Genomic DNA, 11,566 nt, shown 5'->3' with positions numbered 1-11,566 from the left:
ATCATGCAAGGGAGCTCAAAAGAGCTGCTGTTCTGTGTGGCCTTCACAATACTGCTGCCCAATGCATCTTACCCCCATCCCCACTGAAATCAAGCATATTTGTTTCTGCCTAGCAAGTGCATGCACCATTCACATCCCCACAAAGGTAATTTCTTAAGAAAAGTTTAATCATTATCACTCCTCATGCTACTTTGGGGAAGAAAAACTGCAATTCTGTCATTGCATGCTCCAGAAAACAAGTCTCTAAGGAGCTGAGACTTCCTGTTACCAATGCCCTAAACTTTGCCCCACCTTTGTGAAGCACAAGCAACTCACGGAGAATGTCATCCACTCTAACAATTGATTTTCTTCTGTAGAATAACGTCAGACCTTTTAAATAAAAGGCTGACCTGTCTCCTTCTAAAATAATTTGTCGGTTTTATGGAGTGTTGTTCTGATTATATACAATTCCCACAAGAAGGGAAGTACCTTTAAAATAAGGACTATTCAGTACTAGTACAGGATTTCCTCTTGTTGTTGATAATTTCCTCTTAACAGAAGACGCAATGAATCCCAGATAAATTCAAAGGGGCAATCTACAGACAGATAGGCAACAACATTATAGAGGGCACATTGTTCAATCAAATTGATGTTTTCCTTATGAAGTAAAAAATAGATCTGCCTGCTGTGTAGCATGTGAAAGGGTTCATACCACACACACTCCAGTTCCCTTCGTTACAGTTTTAAATCACTGTACAATCCCACACATTTTTACATAACCATCACTGAACAATAATAGGTGACAATTCTTTTCATTTCATCTTTTGATATTGAAATTCAGTCTCTGAAATGGCCTCTCTGATAAAGAAGACAGGCTTGGTGATAATAGGAACTGGTATTACCAAGTTATTATCTGCACTATAAATAGCATATGTATAATGTGAAGAAAACCAGCAGTTGTGAGTTCTCTCTACTGGATGTTCCTAATTACAGGAGTGGTTCCATACTCGCTTTCACTTGATCTAGTTTTTCACTGTCAGAACATGGATCTGCACTGTTCACCTCATGGTAAAGGAGACTTCATACCTATGTAGATTACTAACATGTGCCCCAAAACACTGTACCAAAATCCAAAAGTGAAGCAGCTAAGGCTGAGAACTTCATGAGAATGGCTGCCAGTCATCAGGAGATAGTACCAGTTATCTCGATGCATCAAATTCTCCATTGTGTTGGGCCACACTTCAATTCTTCCACCTCCTTACACTCAGTTGGCCAGACTGCACAAATATGATCAGTAAGTCATGCTGTGACGCATTCTTACAGCTGGCAATGACCACCCAAGCTCTATTTCCCCTCTAGTTGGTGAGACAGTCCATCAAAGTACATAGAGACATCCACACACATTTGTTCCAGCACCATCTTGGTTTTAAATCACATGCCTCAGTTTTTATGTTTTGTTTATCTGATTCTGGCTTACTGAGCAAAACTATGATTTACTGTCTTCTCCCTTCCAAGCCCTTTAAGTACTAACACGCAGCTTATTTTGTCATCTGACGACAGTTGTTTCCGTACCTTTGTAATAGACAATGCAAACAATGCAGCTCTTCATTCATCTGCTCACAACCTTAGCCTTCCTTTGATCCACATTACCCTTCCTTCCTGTTCTCTGCCATTCTCTCCCCAAGGCTGTCCCATCAACCTTTCTGCTTCAAAATCCTTTCTTCTGTAAACGCAGGGCAAAACGGAGAAGTGCATAAACCATCAGCATTTGAACCATTGCTACTGTCTGCTCCTCGACTTTGCAGCTTACCTTGGAGAAACACAAGCTGTCTGGAGACCTCCCAGAAGCATTTCCAGCACAGAGATAAGAGAGTGGTCTGCAGAGGCCTCCTGTGCTGGGGCCACCCTGACAGGCAGGAGCACAGAAATTTGTAGAACTGCCTCCAGCTTTCCCTTTTCCTTCCCTGGAGGATTCTCCTGGAGAAAGCAGCCTTACAAAAGCCTCTGAAATGGTTCAAGGAACACAGTATGTATTAAGGGCTCTATAAGTAAGGCAGAATGCCCGCAAGCACTGAGCTGTTTCAGGCACTTGGAGAAGCCCTTGCTGTGTTATACAGCCGTGTTACGTGACATATTGAAGAACAAGACACAGCTGGAAGAGAACTTCTGCCTCTGAACTCTGGGATCCTGGGAAGGATTGGGCAGGCTGCACACAGCACAGTCAAAGCAAAGTCATTTGGCTGATGGCTTCATGCTGTATGAATAATTTGTATGAATTTGCTAAAGAAAAAAATGCACTGGACAAGATGGTATGGGAGAGAGTGACGTAAAATACTCATAAAGGCTTTCTCCAGATGAATTCTTCAAATTCCCAAAAGACACCTTCAAATGCCTGTATTGTACTGGGCACTGGTGTTTCGACATTTATTACTGCAGTCATGCTACTATATTGCAGGCATGAGTTAATGCCTTCATCTTCTGGCTCCAGAAGAAAGACTGGCCTAATTTTTATTTATAAGCCGGGCAAGTGCAGAGAGAGGCATTCAATTACAGGCAGAGCATGGGCTGCTCTACAAGGGCAGGTAAACTGCTTAATGCATGGCCACCTTCACACCTCAGTGTACTGAGTCACCTGGCACATAGCACAGTCCATCTCCACAGGCTTTCATGCAACGCCTCAGAAAAGGGCTTTGCAAATCATCTTTGTGGCCTCCCAGCAGAAAGCCCGTGACCTGCACATGATTCGCTCCAGGCTTCAGCTCAGCATGGAGTGTACTGCGATCCAAACTGGGAGTTTCTGGCAAGAAATGCCTGTGAACAGGCACACAGTATAAAACAGGAAGAAAGATTTCAGTTTATCTGTGCTCACTTGGGCTCGTTTGTTGCGAGGAAAAACCTGGCAGGCTTCCCACTGCTAAGTAAGCCTAGAAAGGGTCCTGTCACCTGGGGACTCGCATGCTGACGTGTGAGTGAGGAGGGCAACAGTCAGGACTCATCATTTTTTAGCATGATCCTAATAAACTCTGTCAAGCTACGAGTGTAAGACAGGAGTGCTGAACAGAAACAGGCCTAAGAACTAGTGACAGCTTCTTTCCAAAAGCGAAAAAATGTCACTTTGATGAGCTATTCCTTTATGCCAAAGCACAGAATGGATTTCCAGAGGTTTGAGTCTGGTTTTGCGCAGTATTTACTGGCTCCAAAAATTTACTCTGCACTCAAATCCAGCTTCCTTGATATAGGAAGATAATATTTTCTTATTTAAAATACCACATCATCTTATATCCCACGCAAAATGCTAGCCTGAGGACTTCCAGGCAGGCACAGTTCATCCAAAGCATTTTAAGGTGGCGGAGGGGTCATGGGATCAAGTCACATCTGCATTTTCTTTATTCTCTACCACCTCTCTGGTTAAGTTTTCGCTTCTGGATTGCTTTGGGTTGTTTTTTGTTTTGTTTTGCTATTGGTTTTTTTTTTTTTTTGTTTTTTGGGTTTTTTTTGTTTTTTTGCAATACGGTAAACAAGGAAATATTTAGGGCCCAGAAGATATCTGTTATCTACAGGAGCAAGCTTATTTTGCCTCTTTCAGTCTGTCTTTGGAAACCCATCATTTTGTAGGAAATAAAAATAGCCGAATGTCTCATAACTTCAGTTTTTGAGACACAACAGTAACTGCCGTTTAGATAGAAAACTTCCAGCTACCATTCTCTCCCGAAGAAAAGAGAATGAGCAATGCCACTGCTTTTTCACAGCTGACAAAACAGTTATGGCTAAGCGATTGCCAAGCGTGACTTACTGAGCAGCACAAGTTGTATTACAGCCCTGGACTTCTAATCCCCACGCTTCAGCTTCTGGGTCAGGCTTTTTCCATTTGAATTTTTAGCTTTCCTGAGTTCCTGGAATTCATTCACCTGTTTCTAAGGAGCAGACAGTGGATTTTCAGTCTCTAAAAGTTAATACAGATGTACTGCATAAATTGAATAAGATTAGTGCTTTAATACTTCTGCCATTGGAAATGGAAAGAGAAGGCCAAGTACAAACACAGCAGCTAAACTTTTATTACCCTCTGTTTCTGAAGTTCATTTAAGATTGAGGCAGTGGGACAGAAATAATTGTAGGGGCTTTCCACACAAAAGAAACAGCTATTTAAGGGCAAGCAAGGTCATTTGAATGTCAGTGAAATAACCATTAAAGGGCTGAGAAGTGTTGCCATTTGTTAGATCTACAGTTTCATGCACTATAGTAATGTGGTAGAAGTTGTTATTTTAGTATAAAAGCCTGTAAAGCACTGGGTAGAGCGTAACTAAACAGGAGATGATACATACTGTGAAAAGGAAACTGGATCTGGAATTTTATGGCCTCTTGTTTCGTGTTTTAGATAAAATGCTATCATCTATAATCTCGGTAACACCTATGTATTTCTAGCTGCCCCAGTGTTTTGCATTTTGTCTCAAGCAGTGGTCTCCTGTGGCCTGGGATAGAAGGTAAAACAAGGTTAGACTCTTGAATAGCCTCCCACTCTTTCCAGCCTCACAGCACTCCTTCTCAGAAAGCCTAGCCCTCTCAGCCTCCCATCAGTGCCACTCCTTAATTGGCCCAAAAGCCCTTCTTTAAACAAAGCACTCTTCTCCCACAGGACCAAGCTCTTTCTGCTATTCTGGCAAAGCTAAAGCCAGACTAGGATACACCACGTACCAATGGAAGAGTATTATGAACTCAAACACACGGGAAAGGAGTGAGGTACTCCCAAGAGAAGTTAGTGATGCTCTCCAGGTAGAGGTTGGCAGGAAGGATCATCTGTTCATACTTCTTTCAAGGAGAAAACCTGAAAACCTTCCATCTATTTAAGCTTGTCAGCTTGCTGCTTCAAGAAAAAGCAGAGCACGCCATTAACACTGATGGGTGACAAGCAGAGATCAGTCAGAGACCTCGGGTGCATCCTACACTAACACACAGAACATGAACTCAGTGAGGCAGTTACGTACAGAACTTTGTCACAGAGGACTTCCATGAATTGAACTGGAAAGGGTTCCACGTTCATAATGATCACTTTTTAAATATTAAGACAAAGCAGTAAGGGAGAATGGGAGTTGTGCAACTTTAACCTCTTCTTTAGCAGTAACTGGGATCTCTTCACTTCCTACCCACCTACTGCCAGGCAAGGAGGAGTAACACGCAAAATGCACCCTTAACTTTCACTCCTTTGGCCGTGATCCTGAGGCACAGTGTTTCTCCACTCAATTCATGTATGTAACTACACCACAATGGATGAGGGAGAACAAAGTAAACACATATGCCCAGAGGAAGACTAAGCAGCAGCACCCACGATACCAGAGGCACAGAATTCTCCACTGATACACATACCAGACAAACATGTCATTTAAAATATGTTGTTCTTTCTCCTTTATTTAACCACAACACAGATACAAGAGCAGTCAAACCTAGTCCAGTGGAACTCGCTAGATAAACCTGTTCAGATTAAGATTCTCATGAAATCAAACAAAATATACATGTACACGCACACGCACTCACGCACACAAGAATGCAGCAGAGCCCTTGCAAAATGAGGAGTGGCACTGAGCTGCCCCTAAAAAGTAAAACTCAAAAACAAAAAAAATGCACCAGTTAGGACACATTTGTTAAGCAATGAAGTCGTGCACTGAACAGGTTCCCACTGTACCATTCTATTGGATATCTAAATACCAGCATGATTTGTTTCAGGTGCAGATTTGAAGCTCACAGAGGGAAAGAATCTGCTTTCAGTTACCCAAGAATACCAGTAACACAGCAATTGCTCTACTGTAACTCAGAGCAGAATCTGGCCCCATGGACTGAACACTCAGGAAGACTTCTGTGGGTAACAGATTTTCCTCCCCTTCCCATCTCCAGCAGTGAAACTCACCACCAATTGTAGTTTCTAATTTCACTTTTGCACCTCCACATTCTGGAGTCTGCACTAAAGCACATACTGCTCCTTTGGGTGGCAGGAATAACACAGCAACTCTGTGATGTAAATAAACATCCACTAGGGACTAGAATAAGACCTCCAAATATACCAAATCACAGCAGAAGAAATAGAAACTGGGCTCTTAGATAAAGCTGGTCAAGCTGGTCCATCTGATTTGTCAACGCTTTGTTCAGAAATATAAGACTCCTATATAGTTTACAAAAACAGTAATTCCTTATAGAACATCTCAGTGTCAAAATATTAACAAAAAAACAGCTTGTTAAGGCTGAGAAGTGTGATCTTGGAAAAATTAATAACTAAACTAGGCTGTTGCTAACAATAATAGGTGATATCTCTTCATAAAAAGGCAGTCTGATGTACTCAGGAAAAACAGAACAAGCTGTTACAAAACTGATTCCAATGTTCAGCACAGATCTAAAATAAGTGTTAACATCCACTACTGTTAACTTTATTTTCAGACAACTTCAGCAACTATTAAAAAAAAACAAAACAAAAAAAACCCCTGCTAACACAACAATGTAGAAAACAACAACAAAACAAAAAAAAATTCCAAAGAGACAGTTTTTAGACAAATTTGTTAAGGTGAAGCTGTACCTTTGTCCCAGTTATTAAGAACTTCAATGTTAAGAGCGGCATAACCCAGCTCAGCTAGGTTTGCAGGCTTCCCCACCCTTACTAACGAGTTAGTTCTTAGAAGGCCCCAATCTCAGTCCCCCACGGTCTGTATGGTTTGCCAAGGTTTGCTGACTGTGTTGGTGCAGATGGGCTCAGCATATTGGGGGACAGTAGATGGAACGAGCCAAAAGAAAAGGGGAATGCAGACAGCGACGCCATGGAGGAGAGAAGAGGAGGAGACAGTTTGGTAGCAGACGTGACCACGGGGAGCACTGGTCCGACGCTGCCATTTGGGGGCACTCTGAGTGAGGAAGTTTCGGCATGTGAGGCGGCAATTCTGCCCTGGTGATGCGGTTCTGAGGAAGACGCTGTAGTACTGGTATTGCCGGGCCCGCTCTGAGGCAGCAGCAGTGGGTGAGATATGTGAGGGTGATGTCCAAAGGCGTTGCCCCAAGGAATGTGTCCAATGCCAGCATGCGCACCGCTCGCTGCTTCCCGCTGAGAGGCGTAGTTGTTGAGGTGAGACACGAGTCGGACACGCAGTGGGTCAGAGGCGTCCAGGCCCTCTATAATGCTCAGGTATCGAGCCACCTCAGCCAGGCACTCTCGGAACCCGAGACTCCGGTAGTCCATAGCCAAAGCATGAGCATCGAAATAACCTAGGAGAGAGAAAAAAAGAAAGCATGAAGGCTTACGATGCTGTTTGCTAGACATTGCCTGCACGTAGCCCTCCCATGCCACCCTCCCCTGTGAGCGCTTTCACTTGGATGCTGTTAGTATTCCCAAATGTAGATTAGCTGCCAAGCTCCCTTTTATTTCTTTTTTGTTGCTGCTGCCGTTCTGGGGGCTAACAAGCTTCTTTTATATGTGTGCCGTGATGCTGCAGCTCCCAAGACTGCAGACTGAGTCCTGTGACTACAGACGGCTGTTTTTAAACTGAAACCGCACACTACCAGCGGGAGGAAAGTACTTTCGTTCTTTTCACGTTCTCCCAGTGCAAGCAAAATGACAGCATGGCAAAATCCATTACGCACGCGAGTCCTAACTTTGCAAACCGCTTAATTTCTTCCCCTTTAAAGCTCACGGTCGCCGCTGTCGCTAATTCCTCTTTGCTACTCGTTGCATCCCGTGTTTCCTCCGAGCTCAAGAAGAGAGATGCAGCATCGCACCCACCCTGGTCGCGCCGGAGCACCGCAGCTCTCAGGAACGCTCCTGCAGCGCCAAACTTTTACCTTTCCCTCCGGCCGTGTGCAGCATCTTCAGGTGATCCACGGTCATCTGCAGGATCTCGGCTTTCTCCAGCTTGGCCGATCCCTGCGGGGAGAGGGGCGGGAGCTGCGGGCAGAGCCCCGGCGCGGCGGGCAGAGCCCCGGGCTCGTCCAGCTGCTCGCCTACCTGCTTCTCGAAGGCGCTGGGCACCAGCCGGCGCAGTTCGGACAGGCTGTTGTTGATGCGGTCGCGGCGGCGCTTCTCGATGATCTGCGGGGCACAAAGCGGGGTGAGGGCCGGGCCGGGGCCGGGGGCCGGCGGGGCGGGCGGCACTCACCCCTCGGCGCCGCTTCCTGGCCAGGATCTGCGAGGTGGCGGACGGCGACGCGGAGCCCGCGGCCGAGCTCAGGTTCCTGCGGGGAGCGCGGGACGGCGGTCACCCCGGGCGCTCACACCCCCCCCCCCCCCGACCCCACTCCCCACCGCCGCCTCCACCCCTCCTCGCTCGGCGCCCGCTCTCACCCGTTCTCGTCCGCGCTCTCCTTCTCCACCTCCACGGCCTCGTCCAGCTCCTCGCTGTCCGACGAGCTGTAGTCGGGGTGCGCCCGCTTCATGGCGGCGGAGGCGCGCGGGCGGGCGCCGTGCGGGCGGCGGGCGGTGCGCGGCAATAGAGCGCGCGGCAGGAGGGCGCCTCGCCCCGCGCCCGTCTCCCCCATGGCGTTCCCACGCCTCGCCTCTTACCCGCCGCGGGCGGGCCGCCGCCGCCGGCCGGGCAGAGCCGCGCAGAGCACGCCCGCCGCGGCCCGCCGCCCGCCGCCGCCACGCGCGGCCCCCGCCTCCGCCATTGGCCGCCGCCGCGGCGCCCTCGGCCAATGGGAGCCGCCCGGACCGCTCGGCGCCGCCCCTCGGGCCGGCCGTGGGAAAGCGGCGTGCCGCGCTGAGGGGCCGTCGCCGCTCTGTGCTCCTCGCGGTTTCTCCCGGAGTTTGGCAGCCGGAGGAGCGAGCCCGTGCCGAGCCCTGAGCGGCGGCTCTCGGGCTGCGCTGTCTGCTCTGCAGTGCCGCGTAATTAAGCTTGTGTCAGGACTTGCAGTGCGCGCACCTTCCCAGCCTTTATGTTTTGCTGCGCCACCTGCTTTCACCGAATCAGAATCCCAAGCCTCACAGAAGCTTGGAAAAGACAACTAAGATCATCCAGCCCAACTGTCCATCCATCCCCCCATGCCCACTGACCACAGTGTCCCATCCACACATTTCCTAAGCGCTTCCGGGGTCAGTGACCCCACACCTCCCTGGGCAGCCCGTTGCAGTGCATCACCACTCTTTCCAATAATTTTTTCCTAACATTTTTTTTCCCCCTGGCACAACTTGAGGCCACACTCCTCTTCCTATCGCTGTTCCACGGCAGAAGAATCTGACCCCCACCTCACCACGACCTCATTTCAGGTCTTTGTAGAGAGCAATGAGGTCTCCCCTGAGCCCCCTCTTCTCCAGACTGAACAAGCCCAGTTCCCTCAGCCCCTCCTGCACACCAAAATGATTTGAGTCCTCTTTGTCAGTAAGATGCAGCTTTGAGAACACCATGCGTGCTGTTTGTTCTTGCTAGGAAGCGAAGGATGGAAAACAGCTCTCAGAATTTTGGTTCCACTCTGCAAAATGTCAGGTAAAATACTCTTTCAAGGGGAAAATGTGGCACTTTGAGAAACAGTAATGGGCACTTTTCACTAGTTTTGTAGAATTAAATTTCACTGTGCAAAAATAAAAATGAAGGCTGAGCATGCCCTGTAGCTGTTGGAAAATACAGCTGGGAATAAAGCAAATCCAAGCAGCAGCTGATTGCTTTTGAAGGTACCAGCTATTAGCAGCTTTGATGACCACTGCACAGGCAGGCAAATGAAAGCTGTAAATTACACAGTGAGCACCGGCTCATGGAAAAGCAGCCCTATTTTCTCTCAGATGATATCTTGCATTGACCTCACACCTTTCTGCAGTTGCATGGTGTCCTCCAGCCATCAGCCACCTGAGCAGATTTTGGCCTGGGGAAGCAGCCACAGCAGCCACAGCCCGGAGTAATGGGCTGCAGGGGGTGTTCAGCACATATGAGTGCAGTGAGAAAGTGCTGGGGATTTTTAATTGCTGTGAAGCAGTCAGGACTTGGGCCATAGCTCTGTGCTGGAGATCCTGTCAAGGCAACTTGATTTGGCTGCTTTAGATAAGTTAAAGACGAGGCTTGGTGGATTTGGATAGGAAACCGTATTCTGAACAGGGAGGGTATTTGAACATGGCTACCCCGACGAGCAAGCTCTCTCCTCCGGGGAGATCAAAATCAAACCATCGTTGGTTGTCTCTTCCACTACATTAAGGAATACCTTAACAGGCAACACTAGTGCCTCCTTGGTTTTGCCAGACCAAGTTTAGGCAATGAAGCTGCTTTTTGCTAAACTTCTGTTTTTTAAATGATCTAAATGTGTAGCTGCATCTGACCTGAGTTGTTTTAATTCAAACTGAGAGACTGTAAAGCAGTTAGCTCTGGGACTTGAGTATATTTTCAAGTAATGAAATAGCAGTGGCCTGTACTGGCACGGGGGGCATTTTCCTGTGGGATACTTCATTTCAGCCTTGCTCACTGTACGTTGACAATGCAGCATTTCCTCAGGTTTCAGGGCCTGGGGATGCTGCAGAACTGAGCAGCACATCTGTGCAGCACCAACGCCCCGTGCAGAGCTGTTGTTCTCAGCATGACCTTCGTTTCATCTGCTTTTAAGGAGGAAACATCATTTCAGGAGAAATACTTTTATTCTGCAGTCGCACTCATCTGAAAGATTTATTCCAGAAAATCTCGGTTATGTTGGAGCAGGAGCTTTCAGAGCAGCACTGCTGAATAGCTCTAGTAGTAATTTCCCATGCACACACAAGCCCTTCTTTTGATTCACACCGATGTAGTTGTGACAAAACTGCCTTGTGTTTACTTGTTACAAAGCAGAACCAGCAGCACACGGCTCTCGGTGCACCATGGTGCTGTGATGCTGACCTCCCCATGAGCACCTCCACGCTGCTTGGGGTGCTCCACAGCAAGTGCAAGCAGTCACACACTCCTCATGCTTCAACCACAGCAAATGTGTTTAATCCCACACAATAGTTCCGTTATAATACGTCTTAGAGCTGCGGTCGCCAGGGGAAGCGGTGACCACTTCTCACATATATAATGTATAGCGAACATATTCAGCTTGGCACGGAGACAAGGAGCTGGAAGTGTCACACTGGAGCCTCGCCCCTGACAGCATGAGACATGTGCTTGTAAGCTGTCTCGAGGAGGATATTTGATTGCCCTCTTTCTTCTTCTGCCTCTCTCCCAACAAAAGCGGCCTGACCTCCCCCGTGACCTGGCAAGCGCTGAAATTCCCCAAACACATTTTTCTGTTGTGCCCCAGCTCTGAACAAAAGGGAACGAAGCAGCCTCGATATACTTGGAGTATGGAATGAAAATAATAGCGGGCCGTGGCCAGGCCAGCGAGTGCCCAGCCTCACCTCTGGCCCTGCTGCGTCTGCTGCCTCCCACACTCACTGCTTCATTGTCCGCAGCACCGTCTTATTTATGCGCTCATTTATTTATTTATTCGTTTATTTATTTACTCCGGGAAGGGCAGCGCGGGGGGCGGCCGAGGGGGGGGCTGTGTAATTGCAGTTGACACTGCGTTCCCACGCTACTATTGTTTGTGACTTTGTTTCCTATTCCCATCACGTGTGCTAATTAGTTGGAGCTGCTAGCTCGCTGGGAGGCGTGTGTCTGGAGCAAAAGCA

General features: G+C 47.7%; 1 protein-coding gene across 2 annotated transcripts; it reads right to left on the bottom strand.

Moving 5' to 3' along the window:
* Window positions 1-5,355: 5,355 nt before the first annotated feature.
* HEY1 (hes related family bHLH transcription factor with YRPW motif 1) lies at window positions 5,356-8,505 on the bottom strand. 2 transcript variants are annotated; one of them, XM_065752241.1, is made up of 5 exons: window positions 8,291-8,505; window positions 8,106-8,181; window positions 7,955-8,038; window positions 7,792-7,873; window positions 5,356-7,218 (listed from the first exon to the last, which is right to left on the bottom strand). In XM_065752241.1, the coding sequence occupies exons 1-5, from the start codon at window positions 8,482-8,484 to the stop codon at window positions 6,635-6,637; spliced, it is 1,020 nt and encodes a 339-aa protein (XP_065608313.1). In that variant the 5' UTR covers window positions 8,485-8,505; the 3' UTR covers window positions 5,356-6,634. The 2 variants fall into 2 exon arrangements, with proteins under 2 accessions (XP_065608313.1, XP_065608312.1); XM_065752240.1 differs by having other exon boundaries at window positions 7,792-8,038.
* Window positions 8,506-11,566: the final 3,061 nt, after the last annotated feature.

Source organism: Cyrtonyx montezumae, unplaced genomic scaffold (genome assembly GCF_038088225.1).
Source record: "Cyrtonyx montezumae isolate F1298 unplaced genomic scaffold, pur_monq_1.0 scaffold_8, whole genome shotgun sequence".
Classification (NCBI taxonomy): domain Eukaryota; kingdom Metazoa; phylum Chordata; class Aves; order Galliformes; family Odontophoridae; genus Cyrtonyx; species Cyrtonyx montezumae.
This window is presented reverse-complemented; position numbering and strand designations above follow the sequence as displayed.

What these genes read in the sequence shown, in the direction of transcription:
- HEY1 (XM_065752240.1), bottom strand. Translation starts at nt 8,484, where the DNA reads ATGGGGGAGACGGGCGCGGGGCGAGGCGCCCTCCTGCCGCGCGCTCTA. An exon ending in GAGAGCGCGGACGAGAACGG is followed by an intron (nt 8,182 to 8,290) that starts GTGAGAGCGGGC and finishes CGCTCCCCGCAG; the next exon opens with GAACCTGAGCTCGGCCGCGG. An exon ending in CCAGGAAGCGGCGCCGAGGG is followed by an intron (nt 8,039 to 8,105) that starts GTGAGTGCCGCC and finishes TGTGCCCCGCAG; the next exon opens with ATCATCGAGAAGCGCCGCCG.